This window comes from Trichophyton verrucosum, assembly GCF_000151505.1.
Source record: "Trichophyton verrucosum HKI 0517 chromosome Unknown contig00433_27.r1.exp, whole genome shotgun sequence".
In the NCBI taxonomy this organism is placed as follows: domain Eukaryota; kingdom Fungi; phylum Ascomycota; class Eurotiomycetes; order Onygenales; family Arthrodermataceae; genus Trichophyton; species Trichophyton verrucosum.
This window is the reverse complement of record NW_003315336.1, coordinates 1-24,632: the sequence shown is the minus strand read 5'-3', so window position 1 is coordinate 24,632 and position 24,632 is coordinate 1. Positions and strand designations below refer to the sequence as shown.

Below are 24,632 nucleotides of genomic sequence, written 5' to 3'. Positions count from 1 at the left end.
CGGGAAACCAACAGCGAAGACTATGAAAGAGACTAAGAGAAGAAAGGACCCCTACAGATGAGCCCTGGGAGCCTGGTCTGGCGCGGTTGGCCGGTCGCTCTTCTTGGGCGCAGAGATGTATCCGCCGCGGACGTTGTCGGTGTTGATGACCTCGCCCTGCGCGTTGCGCTTGATGCCCAGCTCCATCAGCTTGTGGAAGGCCTTGGAGAAGTGGTCGAAGAAGAGCTCCTTGTCCTCGGCGTACTTGTCCACCCACATCGCGAACTCGGGGTCCGAGAGCAGGGCCATGTCCGTCGGCAGCATCATGAGCGGCTCCTCGCGCTCCTCCTCAGGCACGTCCTCGTCGACGTAGTTGAACTGCTTCGTCCCGTTCGAGAGCGTGCGAGGCTTCCACTCGAGCTTCTTGAGCAGCCGGAAGTACTGGTTTGAGAACCGGGTTGGGTTGTTGACCCAGGGCCCCTCGAAGCCGCTGCGGTCCATGTGCGTGCGACCCAGGTTGTGGGCGCCGGAGAGAGCCACGATCTCCTGGTCGTTGAAGCCCATGCGGTAGAAGATGTGTCGGATATGGTCGCTGCCCTTGGTGGCATCGGGAAGACGGCCGCGAGGAGGCACCTTGGAGTCGTCCACGAAGTCTGTCCGGCCGGGCAGCCAGCTTATCTCGGGGCCGCCCATCTCCTTGATGGCAACGACGCCGGCGAGCGTCCAGAGGTCGGAGTATGTGATCCAGGGGTGTTTGGCCTTGATGGGCTCGAGAAATGCGCGGCCATGCTGCAGTCCGGCGTTGGCTGGGTCTCCTCCCTCTGCCTCGTAGCGCATGCCAGCGCCGTTCGAGCCTCCCGTGTCGCTCTCAATGTCATATGTACCTGCAGAATGCCTGGGAAGATGTCAGTCTGCAGTCGATTCAGGACTGGAGCGATCCAAAAAAGGAGATACAACGGACTTACCATGCGAGCCGGACGAAGACAGGGCCTGCGCTTCCATCATCGTACCCAGGCTGCTTCATCTGGGCAGCGATATCACGCCTGACGGCGGCGAAGTCTCCCTTACTGCTCATACTGTCGGCCGTATGGAATATCGAGGCACAAGAGCGCTGGATGAATGATGAATGCTGGTCAGAAACAGACACAGCAGAAACAGAGGAAAGATATCTGGTTATCACAGGTGGAAAAAGGCCCTTCCGATTATTATTTATACGCCCCGGACAGACAAGATTCACATGGCATGGGCTCTACGGGTAAACCTATGGCTTCTACGGGGTTGACTGGAATAATATTATTTCGACCTGGTTCCACCGTCTCTGCCTCTGCCTCCCTCTGCTGCGTTTTTCCTTCTGGGGCCGCCGGCCGCTCGAGATGCCGAGGTAAAACTCTTCGCCCCGTCCTCGCCGCGCCAACCAGCGTCTTGCAATTCCCAGCTGTCGACGAACTTCCTGCGCGCCGCCCAGCAGCGTTTCCTTGTCGCCGACGAGTTCTTCCTCTTCCTTCTGCTTCCATCTCTTCTACTACTATTGACTTTCATCCCTCTGCCCTTTTTTTTTTCTGTCGCGGGAGGCAAAAGCTCAACTGCTTCACGCCCACCTATTCTCGGTGTCATGTGACACGCCTTCAGTCCACCCATCCAGCCCTTGAAGCGCAAACAGAACAGAGCCGTCGACCAGCTAACATAGCTGACCAGTTTATACGGTGCTGTTCTTCTCTAGCTGCGCGATCCTCACCTTCATCTGCGTGATTGTCTCCATTGCGCACTTGGTCAGCTCCTCGATGTCCCTGCTGTGTTGTTTCTCCATCAACGCGATTCGCGACCCTTGCTTATCCAGCTCCCTCATCAGGCTCTTCGTCTGGCTGCGCTCGAGGCCCAGGATGCTGTCGATGAAGTTATAGATCGGGATGATCTGGCGGTTGGTTAGGTTGCCGGCTTCGGCTTGTTTGGCGATATATATTATCGACGCTGCCATGTCGTTCGCCACAGCCATGATACGCGCTGTCTTTTCGGCCGCGGACATGCTCTCCAGCCCGGTGAGGCTCAGGGCACCGCCGCTGCTGCCGTAGCTGCGAGGAGGCTGGTATTTCTCAAACATCGTGGCTAATGTCAGGTAAAGACGGTAAGTCGACTACTTGATTAACTTATTCAGTAGACAGACACGCGGCATGGGAGGTGGATTATTCCTGTGATCTAGGAGAAGCCATGGGCTGTTTATATCTTGCGCAGCCAAGCCATCAACCCTTTGTCTAGTTTCACTTGCAACAAGCCAGCGCCTATCTCCCAGCCGGGCAGCCCCCTTGTTTCCAAATAGACAATCCCGTCTTTATGCCTTTTTACTTCCCTCCTCCAACAAAAACAACATGATTACATAATATAAGTATTTATTATGTAATGATTTAAACTTCGTCGTATCAGATCAAATGATAACGTAATCCATCTGATAAGAAGTGTTTGTCTTGTTTGCTTTTGCGGCTCAAAGAAGAAGAAGAAAAAAAAAAAAGACAAGCAAAAAAAAGAAGGCAAAAAAAGGCGACAGTAAATTCATCCCATCATCAAAGACGCCAACTTCAACAGCGCAGTCGTTTGATAAGGCGCGGCTGTCAGGGGAGGTATAACAAAGAGTTATATAGGGCAGACAAGAAGACAAACAACGATGGGCCGCATAGAAGAGCTTCCGGACGATTTTGATGAGTCCCTAGATCTCAACAAGGCGCCTCTCTTCACCCCGCCGCCCGCCGCGAAAGAGCCATCCTTCCTCCCATCAGGCGAAACTCCCTTTGGGATTAAGAAAGATGCTTTGCCCAAGGGGAGCGAGACCCTTCCGGCCATGCCACCGGCGATGGAGTCTGTCAAGTCGCATACTGCAGACGAGATAATAGAGCTCATGAACCAGACCCCGCTGTTCATGACAGACGTTGACAAGGCACTGCAGGCTGGTCAGTAACTCATCAAAAGCAGGAAAACATGTCGAGCCAAGCAGTATTCAAGTTCTGACTGACCCGGGTTGATTAACAGAAGGCGAAAACCCACAGCTAGATGCCATCCGAGCACTTCAGAACGAAGGCACACGAGCAGATAACGCGCAACGATTCCGCGAAAATGGAAATGATTTTGCGAAGGTGAAGCGGTGGAAAGATGCAAAGGAGTGCTATACCAAGGGGATATCCATCTTGACCATAAAAGACAATAGTTGGGAGGAGCCTGAGGACCCCAAAGAAGAAGCACGACGGCTGCGAGAAATCGAGGAGGCCTGCTTCATCAATAGAGCATTATGCAACTTGGAGCTAAGTACGGCTGCACGAGTCGATTCCCGATAACTAGTTAACAAGATGGCTCGCGACTGACGATAAGAAACAGAAAACTATAGATCTACCACGTTAGACTGTGCGTCTACCTTGAAGCTCAACCCGAAGAATATCAAAGCATTCTACCGTTCCGCTGCTGCCCTCCTTGCCCTTGACAAGGTTTTGGAAGCGGAAGATGCGTGTGTAAGAGGCCTCCACCATGATAAGACGAACCAGCCCCTCCAAGCTCTTTCGAAGAGGATAGCAGCGAGAAAGGCGGAATTAGATAAGATCGCGGCGCGGAAAAGGGAGGAACAACAGCGAGCAGAGAAGAGCCGAATCACGCTCCGCACGGCGCTGGCAGCACGCGAGATTTCCGTCCGAGAAACCGCGCAGCCGCCAGACATGGAAGACGCAATCATGAAACTCTCCCCTGACCCCTTATCCCCAGAGAGCACTCTAGTGTTCCCCTGCGTTTTACTCTACCCCATGCATGCACAGTCGGACTTCATCAAGGAATTTGCCGAAACAGACACCATCGCACAGCACCTCGAGTACATCTTCCCTCTACCCTGGGATAAAAACAGCGAATATACTATCGGCTCCGTGGACTGTTACATGGAGACTGCCGCCGGCGGAATGATCAAACCTGGAAAGAAAGTTTCGCTACTAGCGATCTTAGGCGGCGGGAAGGTAGAGGTCGTTGATGGTCTGGTGCGGATTAATGTTGTACCTACCAAAATGGCAGGGAAATGGATCGCGGAAATGAAAGCGCGGAAGAATGCCTCGAAGTAGACCGATAGACATTGAGCGGAAAAAAAGATCCCTGTTACCTCCTTGGATATTCCGCACTGCTACAACCCTCCCGTCCGAAATCATATAAAGCCTGGAGTTGGGAATGGGGCAACCTCCAGATCATGCTTAACAAGCATATATTTAACCCGGATGAAAGAAGACACTGCGATATTACGACGGGATTGACTTTAAGCATGCTTTCCTCCGAGGCAGAAGATTGGATTTCTGGAGATATATCAAATATCCGGCCTCACATATCTACCTTGCCGGGCCCGTAAATGAATGCAAACAGGGGAAAAAGGAGAGAAGAAAGCAACCAAGCCTGGCTTCTGAACATTGGTCTTCATAACTGCCTGAAGGACCTCTCCCAACTCACACAGGCCAGAGTTTCATAAGGAAAACCCATCCAACCACTTTATATGTATGTTCATACAAAAAGAAACAACCAACCAAAGAAATAAAGACAGTTGACACCAAATATATATAACCATGTTCCAAAATTGAATGGAATGGAATAAGACAAAATATGCACACTCAAGCGCCTCCCATGATCCTAATCCTGGATACAAATGAAGGGGGGGAATATCAAGATATAAGGGGTATAGTAAAGCGAGCCGACGGCCAGATCAAGAAAATATAAACACCAAATTTTCAGGTTTGGTATGGTAAATCAGTGAGTAAGAAGTCCCAGGGCCCATCAAAGCTCATGTCGAGAGGGATTGGGTTGCTATAGAAGCAATTGAGTAGTTCCAGATCTCCGTTAGGGTTGATGCTGGTGGTCGGTAGAGCTTGGTTAATATCGGGGTTCGTGAGAGGCTGAGCAGTGTGGGTGCTTGCCAGGCTTAAATTGGTTGTCGTAGGATGTGGAATATAGGCTTTTGGTTGGACTCTTGAGGGATCAAAATCGGAGAACGATGGGTTGGGAGCTGCATAGTGAGGTGCCTGAGGGACATCACTTAATTCTGCTGTTGGTTGATTACCTTGGCTGGTTGGGTTATAGGTGTAGGATGTTGGAGTGTTGGTGCCGTATGTGTTCGCGCTGGGGGTAGTTACACTGGCCCTAGGATTAGCTGAGCTAGGGGTAGCGTGTCCATCTTCATTGAGAACGTAGCCGATTTCGCATCGTTTCAGGTATTTCCGTGTAGTTTGCTCGCCGCCAAACACTACCGATATTTCTGGTACCAGAGACTCTGGTTCAACAGGCTCCCTCTGCTGGCGACGGTCATACATATCCAACATCTTGATCAGGGTATTTCTTCCGTTTACAGCAATCGTAGCGTCGGCTGTGCATAGTTCTAAGTCCGATATCACCATTTCAATGAGAGGACGGATGTTATCTGCCGGAAAGGAACGTTCAACAAGCAAAAATCCCGCCAGTGCCACAGCAGCGGAAAATATTTGGTATGACTGCACGAATAGCTTATGCGATTTGCGAAACTCCTCCACATCTGGGTTACGCATGCTTTGGTAAACGGCCAGAACTTCATTAGCAGCTTTGGCACAGACGGCCCACGAGTCGCCTATGCGTGTGTGGATGAAGGGGCGGTTCATGCGTATGCGCTGCATGCAAATGCAACTATGGAGCAAGTGAAATTGCCACAGTATGTAGTCTTGGTGCTCAGGGAGGTTTGCACATTCTCCATTCTCGTCGAGCTGGAAGTACCACGGGAAGTTGCGGGTGAGATTCGCTAATTCTGTATCAACTGATCGCACGTACTCGTAGGAAGAAAGGTATTCAAAACCACTATCGAAGAGTTTGCGCATGATCAAGAATACTTCCGCTCGGAGAATGCTAGCGCTGGTTTCTGTGGGCTCGTCAATCGGTCGGCCCTCGGTAAAGGAGTCGGTGATGTCTTCATCATTGCAGTTTGCGGGTAATGGGATTTTGGGGGCGGGACAATGAATTAGCGGTGTTCGGCTCATGCATATTGATTGGAAACTGTTACTGTTAGTTCTCATTCAGGCATCAGATAATATGTAGGAATTCACATACGTATCGCAGCAGAACAGCTCCCACCAGATACGCCGTCGCTTTTCTGTTTCTAGAGGGCTATACCCCGAAACATCCCTATCCAAGTTTAGCGCTTGTCCATTCCGGACTGCCTGGCCGAGTGCTCTATAATAGTAATATGGTATTAGTGAATGGAACGTGGGGTCGGTGGTGTTGTTGACAACGTACGAATTCATAGCCTCGATGTTCTTGGTAGAAAGCCAGTATAACTGTGTCACAAGGAATGTTTCTAGTTGTGTTAAACAAGGCCGTGATTCATAGTGGCCGGCACTTAGTGCCTGTCTAGAGGCCCAATGCCACAGGTGAGCCTTTTTGCGTATTGTATCGGGGTCCAGCCCGACAGCTTTGACATCAGGGAACGGGATAAACACGGCACTAGCGGAAAGGATAGCGTATAGGAAAGATAGCCAGATTATATCGACGTCTTTGACGTCCTTATTCCAAAATGCAGCGTAGTCTTCCCGAAATGATGGAGCGTGTACAGAGTGATAAACATAGTTTAACTCGTGGATATAGTAATTGACCATCAGGTCGCATTGGTGCCGCAATGGAAGCATAGAGACCAGCTGTGCGCGCCAAAAGGTGGTGACTTCATTTTCATCCACAGGCCGTTGAGATTGTTCGGCCAGCAGGAGTGGTATAAAGGGAGGGAGCGTTGAGACTCCAAGTATATTTTGCGGCAGGCTGGCTAAGCTCTGAGCCAGCGGAGTCTCCAATAAAGCATTCCGGGCGCTTCTCGATAAGATGGTTTCTGTGCGGTCTGTTTCGCGGGAGTTGAGCATGTACGGTGGTTGTGGTTTGCTTTGCAAGGGTGCGGCGGCTGTTACTTGGGGAGGGAGCGGTTGGAAAGGGAGGGATGCAGGTACAGGCGCGGGCGCGGGCGCATGCGCGGTTACGGGTGTATGGTCTGGCGGAATATGGCTTTGTGAATGTAGAGGGACACCACCTCTCATGACAGAGGATGGCGGCGGATTGAGACGACATTGCTCTTCTCTCCGGTAGCGGATACACGAGTGGCACGGGACATGGCGGTTGCACTTCAGCTTGTGCCTACGACATGGCAAGCAGCTGAGCGCTCGACGCTTTGCCGGCGTCTTCTTCAGCTTCTTAACACCACCAGCATTAACGCCGTCGAGAGCGTCGTCTGAAGGCTCAGCGTCGGTTGCAGGAAACGCTGGAAGCAAGCTGCATTGCATATCACTCGATGTGTCAGTTTGATAAAAAAAAACGAGAGGTGCAGCGAAACAGGCAAGGCAAGGCTTCGTTCACGGGCGGACTCACTGCTGCGATGGCTTCCCCATCATCTACGGCGTGGTTCCATGCGCGAAATCGTATGATCAGTGCTGTCCATGACCAACAAACAGCTTCGAGTTGACTTTGCGCCTCTTCTTTGAGAGCAAGAGACCGATGGGACGCTGGAAGGGTTGGACTGGCCCTGCTGACTGAGCGAGACCGAGAGAGATGGACCCTAGGCGGTCTCGTATTCGTCTCTGTTTGGGGATGCACCACCAAAGGTCATGGCCGCTAGTGTCGCTATCTTCCGTCGTCCCCTTTTATGCTTTTCCTTCTTTTTTTTTGACCTCGAACTCCCAAGGCTTCTCCCTCGATCGGCTCGGGACGATTATTCGCTTCTGCGCTTCCGGTCTCGCCACCAACCTCGCTGGCGAACTGGAGAAAAGATATGTCACGTGAGATGTACTTCCAGCCAGCCTTGCGCGAGGGCGTCGGTATGCCCGCCTCTGCCAGCCTAACTACTTACTCGCTTGTGCGCTCTCGGGGGGGGGGGGGGGGGGAACCTCGTCTGCGCTGTCTCTCTCGCGTGCTGCGCTGCAGATGAAATTGAAGTTGAAGTTGAAGTTGTCGTCGTCGTCGTTTGCTCGACGCGCGAAGTTGAAGTAAAGAACTTCCTCTTTGGGGTGCTTAGTCATGTTGCTTAGTCATGTTTCGTATTCGGTCGCGGGTGGTTGAAGAGAAGGGCGGCTGGCGAGTTTGGCGAGTTTGATATTCATGAATGTTGGTCACGGCAGGCTCCATCATGGGCTGCGTCTGCCTCGTGGCCGTGGTCGTGGTCGCTGTCGCTGTCGCCGGTCGGTGTCTCTGCTGCGTGGGGGAGCGTGAGGGCGAGGGCGGCAGCAGGGCTACAGACCCTGCTCGACTCCTGTTACAGCCCCTGTCCAGGGATGCAATGTAAACGGTGCGTATCCGCTGGCGTGCCGCCTATCGAACAGCCTTTATTTTAGCCCTTGCTTGCCGGCTGAGATCTTCCAGGGACAGCTGGTGACAAACGCCATTGGTATGATAGGCAGAAAAACGACGATTAATGGTCTCGATACTCCGTATGCATGTACCCGTTTTCGCCACTGTTCGCCAGCCTTTTCCTCCTTCAAATTTCCTTGCAGACCGCAAGAGTCTCAAGCGTGAACAGACCAAATACCGCTCTTCCTATCGCGAATTTTAGTCGTCTCGGTTTCTGCAAATCGTCTCTCTGGTGGTGCATATCCTCAACTCGGTCTTCGTCCATAGCTACCCCGCGATCGCGTCATTCAGAGACGATAGAAGCTCCTGTTGGCCGATCAGATAAGATGGATGAACGGCGGGGCAAGGATACGGTGAATATTTTTTTTTTCATAGACCTTCGGGGGTTGGGAAGGAAATCCATGCATCAAACCAATAGTTAATCAAGATACTCTGTTTAGCTGTGTTGGCAACTGGGCTGGCCTGGCCTGGCTCGCCATCCGTGGCTTTCTTTTTCCTCCCTGTTACTTCTCTCATAGGCTAATGAACTCGTTAACAGTTTGCCTGCTCGGAGTGATGGGATCCACGCCCAGGCGCTTCCATTCTTCGATGCAGATCAGATAAGATCGCCAAGACCAGATAAGTTACTCCGTAGTTAAAGACAAGTTCTTCTTTTAAGCTTTAAAAGAAGGGCTTCTCGCCCTTTCAGCGAGGACTTCGGACTCGTCGGATGCATAACTAATAATGGATAAATACAGGCCCATAGTTATATCGCGGGGTCATAAGTGGGCTCAAGCCAAGATGGTTACTCCCTCTGCCCGGTGGCAGAGATTTGGTGCAGCTAGGTGTATGTTACGGTTTTATGGCCCCCAAGGTGCATGGTTAACCGTATTTTCCTACACTTTCAGCTATAATTAAGTCAAAGAAAATTTATCTTATATAACTAGTTAACGATACCAAAGATGTAGCTACGAGTAACCCCGCCTGCCTTTTCGCCAAGAGTACCCCAATTAGCTATGCTGATTTCGACCTTGATACAAATATAGCTAATACCTCAGTCTCTAATACGAGACAGCTCACCTTTGGCTGGATGGTAAATTTGATAGTAAATTTTTGAATTCAGTTTCACAATGGCACTAGAACATCACGAAAGCTTGAAATGATGGTATAATTTTCATTGCAGTGTTACTGGGTATTCATGACCCCGACACGACTGGTAACTAAAAGCAGAACACCAAAGGTAGACTGTTCACGCCCTTCTACCAGCTGGCATACCATGCTTGTATGTTTCATCGTTGAATACTTCAGACACCCCTAGGAATTAGTCTTCTTGCTCGCTCACCCAAGAGAGAATTCATATATGGACACTCAACCAGACTGCGCATCAATGAAACGAAACAAATTTCATAGTCGTATCTTGTTCAATGACATAGGTAGCAAAAACCTAAAATTCATGAATCGGTGAACTTTACCACCACTGTGGCGCGGTTTTCAACTTTGATGAAATTGTTTGAGGCAAGAGGACTAAGTTTTCCCAGTGCAACTTAATCAAGCATGCTCAAACCGGTCGACCTGCAGCAAACAATTTGGGCCTGCCAGTTGCTTCGAAGAGCGGGGGTATAGTGAAATGCAGTCGCTTATGGGCTGAGTTCGAAGCAAACAATAATAACGTTACTAAATAACTACAACTCACTTCAACATCTTCCCATCACCAATGTCATAGAGCGATTTCCTCTTTTCTTCGCCTGATCTCAATCTGTGTGCTGTTTGCCATATAGGCTCCACCGGGCATCATGTAAGGTGTGGTATTGCTCTTTTCAGTTAGCCTGAAGTCGTACTTGAGCAGAATGTGGCAGAGGAGAATCTTGATTTCGTCTGCGGCGAAGAATCGGCCGGGGCAAGCATGGACACCGTGTCCAAATCCAAGATGCTCAGGGCTGGTGGCAACTAGGTTGGCCATTCGATCTTTCTCGCGGTCTCCTTTCATCTTGAGGAAGCGATATCCATCAAACTTGTTGGGTTCCGGGTACACGGATTCATCCCAATGAACATGGCTGGATATAGATATGCTTGTTCCCTTGGGGACAACTAGGCCGTCTGAAAGAGTGATACTTTCCTTTACATATCGCTTCATTGAAACTGAGGGAGCTGCGTTAGGGATATGGGATATGTTAAGAAAAGCAAGCGCAGAAAGGGAGTTGACTTACGAAGACCGGCGGGCTTAATTCTTTGACTCTCCTTGATAACACTATCCAAAAGTTTCATCTGGTACAGGGCGGTAGTATCCAACTCACGACTTCCAAGAATGCTGGTTATCTCTTCCCTGAGAGGCTGAATGAGTTACGGGTTGGCACAGATATCGTAGAGTGCTTGAGTGCGTAGGTCGGTGGTCGTATGGATCGATACAAAGGACAGACTGAGCTGTGCGATCGCAGCATCGAATGACCGACCCCCAGATTTCTCATCAAGCCACGCAATGGCATCCTCATGCTGTTTGAGGGGCTTGCCTTGGCGTCGAAGCTCGTCGTTTTCCGCATGTCGTGCATCAATAACTGGTTGGATGAGTCGTCGGGCATCTGCAACCTGTTGGCGCAGGCGTTGACATGGCGGGAGGAACCACTGTACGATAGGACGGACGTATGTAGGCCAGGTCATAAGCTCGTTGACGGCAATGAACAAGTTGATCGTATACTCAGCCGTAATCCTCAGCCATTCTTCATTGCGGCAAAGTTCCTCGCCAAGGAAAACCCTGGACGACATACGGGCCACAATCTTCACAATGGTTTCTTTGATGGGAATTTCATGCCATTCTGACCACAACAATGTTAGCTTTCTGTCAAAGAAGTTTTTCCAGGAAAAGGGGTAATTCGCTTTTATTCGAGTACCTTCATTGTCAGTAAACTTATCACGAATAGTTTCTGTTGCCTCTCTGGACACAGCTTGCTTGAGATGTACTATATTATCTATGGTCAGTAAAGAGCAAAACATGATTCATCTGTAGGTTGGGTATCTTATATCCTTACCAGGCAGCCGTGAAAGTTTGCTTCGAATGGTCTCGGTCAAAACCTGGTTCTTACCAGCCTCTTCGATGTGGTGGAATGTTGAGAGATGGGTAAGGAGAGTCTCAACAATGAGTTAGCGGTAACCAATCAGAGACCACCAAGGAGAAGTTCAGGGGAGTAGGAGAGTGGCTAGCTACCGGAAGAATAGCTTTGGCAAAATCGAGATGAGGGTCGCTCTTTAGTTCGTTGGCATAGTCTGCTGAAAGGATGATATCCTTGCCAATGGCAGTGTTGATGTGGAATGCGTTTTTATACTTGGAGGTACATCAACCGTCAGCTCTAGTTAGACAAAGCTAGCTAACTAGCAAGGCACAATGAAGAAAACAACGAAAGCATCGAACAATATCAAGGAGAAAGTATAATTCTTGCCGCAACTCACCTTGGCAAAGCCAGACAATAGCATCTGCTTCGGGTTGGACTTGTCAATGTGCAAGGGGAACTTCGCATATCTTTGGCGATGGCTGACGAGTCGAGCAATGTACGAAGCGACGAGCAGGACGACGAAGGAGAGAGCCAGGTCGACCCGGTAGGCACTCCCGGACTGGATAAGCGCTTCCAACATGATGAACAATCAACTAGCTAGCCAGTTGGTTGGTTAACTGATGATTCCGTTGCGATAAGAAAGGGGAGGGGTTGCGTAGTCGTACGTACGGATGATCACTGCAAACTGATGAAAGTGGTCGGCCTCGGGGGAGAGGAGACATGCTTTTATATAATAATGTAATATATAGATGGACGGTCCTCCGGATAGCTACATCGTATAGCTAAACGGAGATGTGCCACTTAGACAAGTTGGGTTAACGCTGAACATGCACAGAGGTCAATAACTAATAACACCATAGTCCGAATTTAAAAGGGGATCGGATGGCGCATCCCCCGCGGTCATGTCGGTGAAACAACCTAAATCAAAGCGAATCCGCAAAGATCTGTGCCGTGCTTGTCCCCGAATCGTTGTAAGCACAAGCAGTTTGCTTTTCTCCTCGGTTTTCATTATTATTAGTAGCTAGTTATGGCCTCCAGTTTCCTTCTTGGAGATTGATGGAGTCATCGCATGTACCAGCTTGTATGCTTGTATAATGGCTGCCAGCTCATTCGCTCGTCCGTTTCGTCTGACACGAAAAACAAGAACTTGCACCATCTCGGAAAAGTGTTAGGGGGGATGCCTCGCGATATGAGAGGTCAGCTTTGGCTTGGGGTTGCTCGGATGGCGCTGGTTCCGGGAGCCAGCATCGAGGCTTTTGTCCTCCTCCACTCTGTATGCAACTCTGTTGCAAGCGAGCCCTGGAACCAAGTATAGTGAAGCCAAAAGGGCACTCTGGGGCGGAAAACGGAGACCAACGCCCTGGACTGGGTGCGATGACACCCTAGTCGATAGGTCGGCTACGGGTCTTTGGGCTCCCGTCAGGTCAGCGCTCACATGGGCTATGTGCCATCGCGACAGGGAGCTGAGAAAAAAACGCCACTTTGCTAAATAAGTGCATTGCAGAGATGAAGAGTATGGGTTGACAGTTAGAGCTTATCGAGTCATGATCGAAGCCATCGTCCCAATCAATAATAGTTAGTTAGTTAGTTAACTAGTTAAGCCGGCCAACCCAGAAGACAAAATAGGGCTTTGTCGTCAAGGAGAGCCGTTTGACAGCGATGAATGTATCCGTTTTTAGGCTTCTCCAGCCAGGAACCGTGGTTCGGGTTGTTGTTTGCGTCAGATCCTTAGTTCTCCTTCTCCACGGGAGTTACGGAGTACTTGATGCGCATCCTTCACGACAAGGATCTGAGCCAGGGGGGAAATCTTCACGGAGTTTTGTTTCCAGCATCCGGCAGCCATCAGGAAGAGGAAGATTTCGCGGTGTCGGTTGGCATAGACTAAAAAAAGAAAAAATTCGACGATCCATGGCCTTGTCCAAACGCTCGTATATGCTTGGTCCTCGCATCTTCGTCTTCGCATCTTCGTTCACATCTTCATGGTGCGAAGGATATGCGTTGGCTACCCGGTCTTCCCGCAGAGAATCTGCAAGGGAGACTACGGCGACTGAGGAACAGTCTTGGGCGAAATGCAATAATCAAGCCATTATGGCCATCTAGGGAGTTAGTTAGGTTACCTAGGTGGCAGTGACACCTGATCTCGAGCACTCCCTCGGCGCCAGTCCCTCCATAAGCATACTCCCTGTCCCTGTTAGGATTGGGTAAAGTACCCCGTAGAGCGAGCAAACCTCACCGTTACTCGGAATGCAAAGCGTCAAAGAATTGGTTCTCGTGATGTCTGCCTGCATGGCGACTGCAGGGGGAGTAGGCGTATGTGGACGTTGGATCATTGCTATCTCGTTCATAACGGGTATCAAGTTCCAACATACTCGGAAAGGTTAGGTAGCTGTGGTGTAACTCCCAGCTCAACTCCCGTCTGGCCAGTGCTCTGTGTTTCCGGTCCTCGGGAGTTGGATGTAGGTAGCTCTAATTATCTAGAGCAAGGTCCGCATAGCGATGTGCTCACGAAGACACGCAATGCAAAATAACTGAAGCGTCATTGCGTGCGTAGAAAGATTACAGATGCAACCAGCTGGTTTAGCTAGGAGCTGGGACTGACATATTTATATGGATAGCACAATATGTAATTCCAGCCGCATAACACAATACCCCTGGTCAGCTAGTTCAGCCTGATCCAACAGTTCCTAATAATGCAGACGTTGGAATTCCGCCCCCACGGGTTTAACTAGGGAATGGAACTAACTACACTCGCACTACGTGGAGTCCGCTAGATAACATGCGACGCCAACAAATGGATCCTTGACAGCTTTCATATCCAGTTCTATCGCTGCTTCAAGTCTGCCTGTCCTGGTGTCACTCGTTTCGCTTGCCGGAGCTATAAAATGCTGAAGAGAGGAAAGGGTTGGGCAGTGAGAGTGAGCTCTTATTGGCTGATCTTATTGTTATTTTGCTTAATCAGCCAATGGATGAAACAGACCGGACATAAAAAGTTTCTCTGCTTTTCATTGGGCAAATGACATGATTAATAATGAAATGAAAGGAAACTCAAATCTCGGCCGAGGTATGAACCTTCCAATAATACTAAATCACGTGATACTAACGTGACTTGGTCTGAGCGCTCCAACTTAAGGTCTTGGCTTTATTTCCACGACAGACGAAGAAACAGAAGAAGACAAACGACGACGACGACAAACAAATAATTATTAATTGATTAATTATTGATGGAATTAAGGCGAGCTGAAGTGGATATTCTATAGTGTGCATACTATATTATATCCACCCCCTTGTACACTGTATACTTGTTTGAATATCAACACTAGTTATCGATGTTTCACTGATACCCCGGGCGATGATGTTGTCGGCCCAAAAACTCGCTGGGAGGTCTCATTATTCAACGGCAAAAGGATAAGTTAACTACGTTTATAAGAAAAAGACAGAAGAAAACCCTGCAAGAGCAGATACACCTGAGGCAGTGCCATACTTACGGCTTACGCGCTCAAGAAACTGTATCAAGATTCTGGGCCTGGACGAGATCGTAATACATCTCCCTCCTTGCCATCAGCTGCTCATGGGTGCCCTTCTCGACTAGCTTACCCTGGTCCATGACGCAGATTAGGTCGGCTCGCTTGATAGTACTCAGCCTGTGGGCAACCGAGATGGTGGTACGACCCTTGGCTGCTCTATCTAGGGCCTCCTGCACTATCCGTTCTGACTGCGAATCCAGCGCTGACGTCGCCTCATCTAACAGCAGTATCTTAGGGTTGCGGAGGAGTGCTCGCGCAATAGCCACTCGCTGTTTTTGGCCTCCGCTTAACATACTGCCCTGGGCACCGACCACAGTTGCAAACCCATCCCTACATGTGTGAGACTAAAGTTAGACTGAACGGGTTCTGGGTATGTAGAACGGGAAAGAACGAGAAGTTCACTTACGGAAGCGATGAGATGAACTCGTAAATGTTTGCATCCCTACAAGCCTGGACGATAGCTTCGTCCGTCACTCCCTCCGCAGCTCCTAACACCAAGTTTTCGCGGATAGTGCCAGAGTATACAACTGGCTCTTGTCCAACCATCGCAATACAGCTTCTGTACTGAGAGATATTTAACCCCGTGACGCTAGATCCATCGACCTGGATCTGTCCAGTTTCAGGGTCGAAGAAGCGCTCCAGGAGGGACAGAACGGTTGATTTGCCGCATCCACTTGGACCCACTAGTGCAACGAATTGACCTGGTTTGATGGAGAGAGAGAAATTTTCCAGTACAACTCGCTCTGGACGCTGCGGGTAACGATAACTCACGTCCTGAATTTCGATGGCACCACGGCACGCTTCTGCTGGCAATAACCGGCCCTCGGTACTATAGCTGTCGATCGGGGGTACACGCTCAAACAAGTTACGAAGGTGTCGCCCTGCCTGCATAGCTTTGCTCATATCAGGGGCAAAGTTGAATACGGCACCAGCTGTCTGGGCTCCAGTAACGAGTGCAGAAAAGCAGATGAAGCACTGTGTTAACGTATACTCTCCGGTTGCCAGGAGTGTACTGCTATACCAGAAAACCAAAGCTCCCGTTGGCATAAGCAGAGACTGAGATAGGGCGAACAACACCGAAGCTTGCAAGATTGAGCGGAGCGATGCCGCCGCATCACGCTCCAGGATAGCACGGTAACGCTGCAGCACCTCATTCTCAAGTCCCAGACTTGCCACAGTACGAATTGCTCTCACAGCTTCATTGGCATAAGCTGCAGACTCGGCTTGAGTCTGTCGTACTTTACGGTCAAACAAACTAAGAATTATCAATCGGACATACCCACTTCCAACCGTAATGGGTATCAAGGCGGCACACACGAGACCCAGCTTCCAGCCAATTGCAACAGAGAGCGCAAGTCCACCGATGATGGTCACTGTGAAAGTTATCATGGAGCCTAGCACAGCTCCATCCAGCCCACCTAGATGAGTGGTGTCCTGCGACAGTATTGTTGTTAAGTCTCCTGTTGACCTCTCGTCAAAGAAGGAGACCTTTTGGCGCAGAATGGAGCGGAAAGTTGTGTCCTTCGCTCTGCGGATGAGACGTTCTGACGAGAAGGCAAAGCAAGCACCTTGACCAAACCACGATATGATAGCAACGATGCCAAGCATAAGATACATCAGAGCCCAGAAGCTGGTTTCGGAGCGAAGCTTATTGTATTGAGACGCTGGAACGGATACGGCCTCGATGAGCTTTGCAAAGAAAATGGCCTGCCTGAAGTTATCCATTTCGCGTTAGCATAAAGGGTTGGTTGAAACCCGCAGATATCAAGAAAATACGCACACTGGAGTTCCTAGTCCCGCAAATACACAGCCGATAAGGCCCAAAAGAATCAGCATACGCTCTGGCCGGTTTAGCTTATCCATCAAACGAAGAAGGTCCCAGAAGGATAGTCGTTTGTCGAGCTTTTTTGAATCGGTCTTCTCTACAACAATCTCTGGCAGTTCTTTGGCAGTGGATTTCTCGTCCACAAACCACGAAGAAGCGCTCGCATTTTCAATCAGAGCATCGTCATCTTCGTCTGTCTTCTCTTCTGTCAGTTGTTGTCCGTTGACAAGGTTCGCATAAAGCCCTTGGTTCGCCATCAGACTATCGTGATCCCCCTGCTCTACAATCTCTCCCGCAGACAGGACAACAATATTGTCTGCCGAACGTATAGTCGATAGTCGATGGGCAATTACTATAGTGGTTCTGCCCTTGGCGGCCTTTGTCAATGCTTTTTGCACTAATTTCTCAGCTCGACTATCGAGGGCGGAAGTAGCTTCGTCAAGTATGAGTACGGTCGGATCACGAATCAAGGCTCGTGCAATAGCAATTCGCTGCCGTTGCCCTCCAGATAACTGCAGACCCTTTTCGCCAACCACAGTTTCGTAGCCTTTAGGCAGTGCCATGATGAAATCGTGTACGTTTGCATCCTTTGCAGCCTCAATAACGGCAGCTTTGAGATCCCTGGATGAGCGAGCGGCATCGTCAAGGTAAGCCAATCCATGACCAATATTCTCCTGAATAGTGGTATTAAATAGGATTGGCTCTTGGCCTACATAGGCCAGTTGGCTGCGCAGCCACCGTAAGTTGAGATCTTGAATATTGTGTCCATCAAGAGTGATATGGCCTCTAGTTGGTCTATAAAAGCGCTCAACCAGGCCAACAATACTGCTCTTTCCGGACCCAGTTGGTCCCACAATTGCCGTTGTTTTCCCTGCCGGCATCGTTAGGCAGACACATTTAAGGACAGCAACATCTTGTCTGGACGGGTAGACCAGGCTAACGTCATTAAAGGAGACTTCACCCTTTATTCCCTCAGGTCTTTCCCCCTCTGTCGATAAGGGATCCTCAGGGGATGCGCGTTGCATAGAACGAATGATCATACTAGCACTTGCTGTGCTAGACATGAAAGACTGGAGACTTGGTGCAACCCTTCCTATTGAGAAGCCTCCAATAACAATGGCCATTGTAGCAGTTACAGCAGCCCCCGGACCCATATGCCCTGATATAATATACCTGCCGCTTTGCCAGAAGCAGAGACCATAAGAGAGGAAAGGCAGGCCATTCATAAAAGAAATCATGAAAGATATAGCCAGTCTTGCTTTGATACCAGGTTTTTCTCCCTGCCTTAAAAAGCTGAGATACTTATCTGCAAGAGCATTCTGGATACCGAACGCAGTCACATGCTTTATTGACCCGATGCTCTCCTCAGCCAGATTAGAACCACTATTATATAGGGTCATACTTGACTTAGAATTTTTGACGGCCAAAATACCTCCAGCAGTTCCAGTGAGCAACATCACAACCACGGTTGATGTCATGATAAGGCCAAGCTTCCAGTACTGGATGTATGTGATGGTATAAGCTGAGCAGAACGTTGCTACTGCGATGAGGCCCATGGACACTTTGCTGGTGATACCTTCTTGGATGAGATTCATATCCGAGGTGATACGCGTTGTGACGTCGCCGGCGCCGAGAGTGTCGAAAAATGCTATATTTTGTCGAAGGATTGTCCGGAGATAAGCATAGCGTAGGCGCATCACAATGCGTTCACCAACGTAATAGAATCCAACTGTCGTGATATATATGAAGAAGAACATGGCAATCCCGAGATAAACCCAATATAGGCAGACCTTAGCCACTGCTGCAGACAATTCCGGAATGGAGGTCACGCCGTTGGATCTATCCGCGAACGAACCCACAGCCAATCCATAGACTACCTACAGTCTCATTAGAAGTTATCACTTTCTAACAGGCGTGTAGCGACTTACTGTGAGCAAAGGGTTCGAAGCACCACCGAGAATTGCGGCGGCCACACTGACAATGATGATGGTCTTGTCCCAGTCTGTGGTGTATGACCAGAGGCTTTGGGCATCGATTGCTGTTGGCAGGCCGTTCAGTTGAAGTTCGACGACCTCCTTCTCGGAGTCGCTCAAAATCACGAGCGGTTTCTTCTCCTGACCCGGTTCATGATGTGCTACTTCATCCCCATAAACAACATCGTTTCCGCTCATATTTTCTTAACCCTACTAGGTTGATAAGGAGTGATTTAAATGAATAAATGAATAAAATCAAATAAAAAAATAAATAAGGGGGAACTACCCGTACTGAATACTTTGGATACTTGACGGTAGATGTTGGCTATGTTTGCCCAAGAGAAACGCATTACACTACATTATATTTCATATTTCAGTCAACGGACAAAGTACTAGCAAGGGATATCATATTGTGCCTCGCTTGAGTGCTTGTGCCAACTTCGAAGGGTAAGACCTGCAGATGAGCATGCCCGACTACAGATGAAAATGTGGTTGAGACAGTACTCGGGGTTGTCAAGGGGTAGTGGCCTATTACAGGAAAGTATAAGACCCCCTCTCCGCACCCCAGATTATGTGCAGGGATTATATCGGGACAAAGAGATATATTTACGAGTGTTTTTAGATCCAGTCACCCCTGCTCGGGGTTTAATCTTCCACGCTCACGGCTCGTTATGCATGCCATGTCGACTCAGCCATCAATCACAACCAGGGAGATTGGCTTCGCCCCTCTGCATGGATAACGATCTACAAACCACATAACCTTGGGTAAGGAGACTTACCCCTTTGCACCAGCCGCGGAGATATCTCTATTCAGAGTTCAGCATTATCGGATGCGGCTGGAGGTTAATTGTATTTCTCTCAACCACCCCGGACAGGCACAGTTAAACTAGTTACCAGCGACTTCAAATCTCCACTCTGTCATTTAAATTTAGAATGCGCCCCTTTTTCAAAGGCCCAGAAAGGGGCGCATTCTAAATTTAAATGACAAACTTATACCAAGATACAGTTAGGTTGTTCTACAAAATCTGGCCCATTAACAAGCTAAAATGGAAGACGAGATAATAGTGAAGCTCCAGTCTCTGGTCTTCGGGCCGGTGGGTCCCCCGCTGCTCCCGTCGGCCCTTGCGCCTCATTCGAAAAGCCTTGGCAAGTCGACAAGTAACATTCCGAAGTAGAGGGCAATTTCGCGAGCAAGCTCACTAACCCAGCCTCCCTGGATATCCTTTCCTAGTCATTGTCTCACCTCCCTATACGTACAGCGAGGTTTTTTTTTTTTTTTTTTTTTCAGTTTCTGCACATTCTTGTCCCACTTGCTACATGATATCATTAATATGAGTATCCGGAAGCAGTTCCCTGAGGTGCACTGGATCTGGAAAGGAGGCATCTCCTTTGTCTACGAGGTCCACCCTCGCATTGTGGTGAAGATCCCGAAATCCGGCGACTTTGAAAGAGAGCAATTCCAGAAGGAACTCAAGATATATGAGATTCTTTCTCAGCGACCGACATGCCCTTCTATAGTGCAGTGTTTCTTCTATACGGATAACGGCATTTTCCTTGAGTACATGAGAGGTATAATAATCCTTATTAGCGCTTATCATTGTCCCGACTAACCACTTTATAAGATGTCACCCTCTGTTCTAGGATACAGAATAATCATACTCAAGACCCGCAATCTTATGTGGTTACTAAAGTGGAGAAACTGGAGCCTCTACGCCTCCGAAAAGAATGGATGAACGACCTCGCCCAGGCCGTTGCCTTTCTGGAATCGCTTAATCTCGCCCATGGGGATCTACGACCCGAAAATATTTTGATTGATCGCGACCGATTAAAACTTTCGGATTTTGATTGTACTGCAGAATTTGGGACTGATTTTGAAACCTGTATGGCCCCATATGGAAGAATACTCAATAGTAACGAACAGGACCAAGGATCATGTGGGGGTTCTGGTTTCTTAGGTTGTCGAACCGAACAATTTGCCCTAGGCTCGTTATACTACTTTATAAACTATGGCTTTGAGGTTTACGATGATCAATGTCTTACTGAGGATCCTAAGGAGCACGGGCGCAAAGTTGTGGAGCTATTGCAGAACATGGAATTTCCGAAGCTAGATGGTGATGATCCGTTAATTGACGAGATCATCAACAAGTGTTGGCACAACGGTTATGCCACGATCGCAGACTTGGCCGCATGCACAGAGACGTTCCTTGGAAGAAACAACGGCAGAGAGACCGAAGCCGAAATAACTAATGGTGAAGAACTGGATGGCTGTAGCCGTGAAAGCCGCCAAAACGACTTGGAGGATATCTCTTCCAAAAGGACATTCTGCCAGGACCTGGAGAAGCGCGGACTTCTTCGTATGCTTTCATCAGGAGAGCCAGAGCAACTCGGATTTACTCTCGAGTGGTATAGACATTCCATACATTGAAAGAAAAGATCAACTGCGAGATTGCGATCAAACGAAAATGCAAAGCGTTCTCCTCTCCTTCTTTCTTGTAGATCTATTGCAGCATGCCACTGTAACGGCCTATGTAGTCTGATATACTCACTCGCATCTTGAGCGAGCTCGATAGACTTTGATAGCGGCAGGTGTGGGCCGGCGAGCGAGCCAAACCCAAAACGACGGCAGCTGGACGAAGGGGGAATAGGGCGAACTTTATCCTGACCTCTCACCCTGCTTATATAAGCCATTGACACATGACTATCTAACCGCATCTAGAGCTTGTCTTAGTCATGTTATCACGTGCCTCGTGTTAAGCACGTGACTTGACCTGGGAGGAAAAAAAAAAGTCGAATTTCAGCGACGACGACGACGAGGAAGAAAAACGCCAGCAAGAAGAAGAAGCAGAAGCAGAAGAAGCAAAAAGGCCGAGCGAGACGGACGGGAAGTCCAGCAAGGAAGAAAGAGAGGAAGAAAGAGACCCGAAGAAGCAGGACGACGTCTCTCGTTGATCGCCCGCCCGCGATGCTCTGGCGCTGCTGATACGCCAGCCGCCCAAAAGTCCACCGCCAGCCAGGGGGCCAAACCTCGACCTCGCCAGCCGCCCAGTCAACGTCCAGCAAGTCCCAGCCTGCAGCAGCGCTGACTCGAGACGCTCTCCTCCACGCGCACTGCGAAGACCGACCCGACTCTGCCGCTGCCGCTGTCTCTTTCCCGCCGGCCTCGCCCTTCGCCCTCGAAGCTTGCCTTATTGCCTGCCGTGGACTCGCCGGCCCAGCGCGAGCCTCGACAGCCAGCCATGAACCAGCCGCCCATGGCCTACCACCACCCTCTGCAGCAGCAGCAGCATGTCCAGCAGCAGCTTCACCAGCAGCAGCTCCAGGCGCACCAGCTGCCCGTCTCCTCGTCCGTCGTCGGCCCCCACGCGTCGGTCGCCTACTTCCAGGCCGCCCAGCAGCAGCACCAGCAGCCCCTGCCCGGCGCTGCTCACCATATACCGCCGTATTATCAGAACCCAAGCGCCTATCCCCAGCCGCCCGCGTCCTTTCAACCGCAGCAGCAGCATCTCCAGCAGCAGCAGCAGCCGCAGCCGCACCAACAGCACCACCAACAACAACCGCAGCAACAGCTTCAGCCGCAGCAGCAGCCAGGCCATCTCCCGCAACAGCCTCAGATCGTTCCCCAGCATCTTGTTGCTGGCAGTGTAGCTCCCATGATGGCTTCTGCTACTCCCATGTCTCACGGTATGTAGGCAGCTCGACCTTCCCAGCCCCCCCCAGAGAATCTCCTATCCGTTTTTTTATGGTCATTATTATATCTTCCGTCTGCCTTGTGCTGTCCGCCCTTGGTTGGTGGCCCTGGCCCACTCCAACCCTGCTGTTCCTAGCAGATCCTCGCCGTGGTTGTGTCTTCTTGTCCGACCAGCAGGCGGTGGGTGTGGATGGGTGGATAGGCTTGTGTGTGTGTGTGGTGCAGCATCAAGGACGTGCCTCATATCCTTGGTGATTTTCTCCTCAATGACACTTCCCTGTTCTATCGTTACCTCTCCTCATATCAGGGTACTTGTTTTGTTTTGTTTTTATTTTTTATTTTTTTATTTTTTTATTTTTTATTTTTTGGTTTATGCTAAAAGGCTAATCTACGCTGTATAGTTCCCTTTACCACTCAACCATTCACAACAAACCCAATCATGCCCAGTTCTATACCACAGACCGCGCATCCCCAGCCGGTAATGGATGATATATCCACCCGCTCGCCCTCTGCTGACCCTCAGGCCCAGGGCGGCATGATGACGGCTATGCCGTCCTCCAAGGCCATGTATTCGACCCCAAACCGTCCCACATCACAGGCACCGGCCCAGATGCAGGCTCCATCTCAGGCCTCACCCGTTTACCAGACACCCAGCAGCACCCTTTCACCACAGGCAGCCGCCCGCGAGCGTGCCCGTGTCACTATTCTTTTGGACATCAACTCGGCTCTATTACAGGAAGTGGTCAACCTACAGGCTAGCGGCAAGGCCGGGCCTGCTTCAAACCAGCCCAGTACCACGGGCTCCCCGTCGTCACCCCAGGACGCCCAAAAGTCAAGCAATGGGTCCGATAGCGCAAAGGCGGTTGCGCCCGCGGGAAAGCCGTCGCAGGAATACGTCGACTGCATGCGCCGGCTTCAGGCAAACCTCGCCTATCTCGCAACGGTGGCAGACCGCGCAAAGAAGACTGGTGCCACCGGGCCCCAGACTCCCGCTATCATGACACCACCACCGCATCTCTCCTCGCTCAACCAGCTCTACACGTCTCTCAATGAGCTTTTCACCGCTACCACCACCCCTGGGGGCACCACCAGCACCGCCGCCGCCACTACCACTACCACTACTGCCCCTGTCCCGACACCAATGCCACAAACTGGCATAGGCAGTCCAATGACTCCTCAGCAACAGCAGCAGCAGCAGCAGCAGCAGCTCTACCGGCAGCGCCAGGGTCAGATTCAGATGATTCAACAGCCCGACTTTTCCTATCCCGGCTCCGCTGCTGGATGAGACACTCCCCTTCTAGGTCCAGAATGAAATGTCCAGACTCAACTCTTATCCCATGTCTCGTAAGGCGACCCTTGTGGTGCATCAGAGCAGGCTCCAGAGACTACACTGGGAGTATATATAACCTCCCCCCTATACGATTATATGACATGCCCGGGGGTCTCTGGTGGGAGTCTCTGTCGAGACTCTCCCTGCTCAAGGAACTTGCGCCGTCTGAATGAGCTCCCATAGTGCCAACCATGCAATGACATGAGACGTCCAGAATAGAACTAACTGATTGACGATGCTCGGGGGAGATCTATAACGTGTCGACTACAACAGTGTATTATATACAAAGGACAAACGTCCATGGGCCCCCCCCTCGGGCGGCCTTGACTTAAAGCATGGAATGTGTTGGTTATATGTATATCTAGAGAGAAGATAATAAAAAAAATCAGACGAACTTGGAATATATAATCCCGCCTCTTGTACTATAGAACTCCGCCTCGCACTTCTGCCTCTTCTATCGGGAGTAAATTGAACAGCCTGTGCCTTTCTCTACCAACTCTGGCTGTGACTCCCAACAGCAGCAGCAGTGAAGCCGCAGAGGCACCAGAAACACCGACAGACATGGACTCCCCGGCTCCTAATCGACGCAGTAAACACGCCAACTAATATAAAACATTCGCAGCGGTCAGAAAAGGGGCATCGCCTGACTCTGCGCAGATGACTTGCTGCATCCTCGGATGAACTCAGTCGAAAGGCAACTTATAAATAACTAGTTAGTGATGGATTTTATCGCCAGCCGAACCTGATAAGCCGCTGCCAGCGCCAACTAACTATCTCGCTTCTGCCCCTGCCCTGTATCCATTCCTCCTGGCTCCTTTTGCCAACCGCTCAGCCCTCGCAGCAAACCGCAGGGGGCTTTTGTTTGTGCTCAGCCTGTCGCCTGCTACCGAGCCAGTTAACTAAAGACGAGAAGAATAAAGAAAAAAAAAAAAAAAAAAAAC

The 24,632-nt window shown here is 50.1% G+C and overlaps 8 protein-coding genes across 8 annotated transcripts; 3 read left to right on the top strand and 5 right to left on the bottom strand.

Annotated features, from left to right (window-relative positions):
* Window positions 1–51: 51 nt before the first annotated feature.
* Window positions 52–2,077, bottom strand: TRV_05593 (bifunctional catalase-peroxidase Cat2; the record flags this gene model as incomplete). Its single annotated transcript, XM_003020271.1, has 4 exons — window positions 52–874; window positions 945–1,148; window positions 1,254–1,498; window positions 1,682–2,077. 4 exons carry the CDS (start codon window positions 2,075–2,077, stop codon window positions 52–54), a joined length of 1,668 nt encoding a protein of 555 aa, XP_003020317.1.
* Window positions 2,078–2,635: 558 nt separating this feature from the next.
* TRV_05592 (uncharacterized protein) lies at window positions 2,636–4,061 on the top strand (the record flags this gene model as incomplete). The annotated part of the gene is made up of 3 exons (XM_003020270.1): window positions 2,636–2,918; window positions 2,998–3,270; window positions 3,340–4,061. The coding sequence occupies 3 exons, from the start codon at window positions 2,636–2,638 to the stop codon at window positions 4,059–4,061; spliced, it is 1,278 nt and encodes a 425-aa protein (XP_003020316.1).
* A 651-nt stretch (window positions 4,062–4,712) lies between these two features.
* Window positions 4,713–7,268, bottom strand: TRV_05591 (C6 transcription factor, putative; the record flags this gene model as incomplete). The annotated part of the gene is made up of 2 exons (XM_003020269.1): window positions 4,713–6,000; window positions 6,055–7,268. The coding sequence occupies 2 exons, from the start codon at window positions 7,266–7,268 to the stop codon at window positions 4,713–4,715; spliced, it is 2,502 nt and encodes an 833-aa protein (XP_003020315.1).
* A 2,756-nt stretch (window positions 7,269–10,024) lies between these two features.
* On the bottom strand, window positions 10,025–11,931 carry TRV_05590 (cytochrome P450 monooxygenase, putative; the record flags this gene model as incomplete). Its single annotated transcript, XM_003020268.1, has 6 exons — window positions 10,025–10,446; window positions 10,515–10,603; window positions 10,652–11,117; window positions 11,331–11,430; window positions 11,507–11,623; window positions 11,749–11,931. 6 exons carry the CDS (start codon window positions 11,929–11,931, stop codon window positions 10,025–10,027), a joined length of 1,377 nt encoding a protein of 458 aa, XP_003020314.1.
* A 2,916-nt stretch (window positions 11,932–14,847) lies between these two features.
* On the bottom strand, window positions 14,848–18,871 carry TRV_05587 (uncharacterized protein; the record flags this gene model as incomplete). The annotated part of the gene is made up of 4 exons (XM_003020267.1): window positions 14,848–15,205; window positions 15,282–16,586; window positions 16,656–18,577; window positions 18,629–18,871. The coding sequence occupies 4 exons, from the start codon at window positions 18,869–18,871 to the stop codon at window positions 14,848–14,850; spliced, it is 3,828 nt and encodes a 1,275-aa protein (XP_003020313.1).
* Window positions 18,872–20,004: 1,133 nt separating this feature from the next.
* TRV_05586 (uncharacterized protein) lies at window positions 20,005–21,098 on the top strand (the record flags this gene model as incomplete). Its single annotated transcript, XM_003020266.1, has 2 exons — window positions 20,005–20,242; window positions 20,365–21,098. 2 exons carry the CDS (start codon window positions 20,005–20,007, stop codon window positions 21,096–21,098), a joined length of 972 nt encoding a protein of 323 aa, XP_003020312.1.
* Window positions 21,099–21,409: 311 nt separating this feature from the next.
* On the bottom strand, window positions 21,410–22,589 carry TRV_05585 (uncharacterized protein; the record flags this gene model as incomplete). Its single annotated transcript, XM_003020265.1, has 2 exons — window positions 21,410–22,336; window positions 22,533–22,589. The coding sequence occupies 2 exons, from the start codon at window positions 22,587–22,589 to the stop codon at window positions 21,410–21,412; spliced, it is 984 nt and encodes a 327-aa protein (XP_003020311.1).
* A 211-nt stretch (window positions 22,590–22,800) lies between these two features.
* On the top strand, window positions 22,801–23,646 carry TRV_05584 (uncharacterized protein; the record flags this gene model as incomplete). The annotated part of the gene is made up of 1 exon (XM_003020264.1): window positions 22,801–23,646. The coding sequence occupies one exon, from the start codon at window positions 22,801–22,803 to the stop codon at window positions 23,644–23,646; it is 846 nt and encodes a 281-aa protein (XP_003020310.1).
* Window positions 23,647–24,632: the final 986 nt, after the last annotated feature.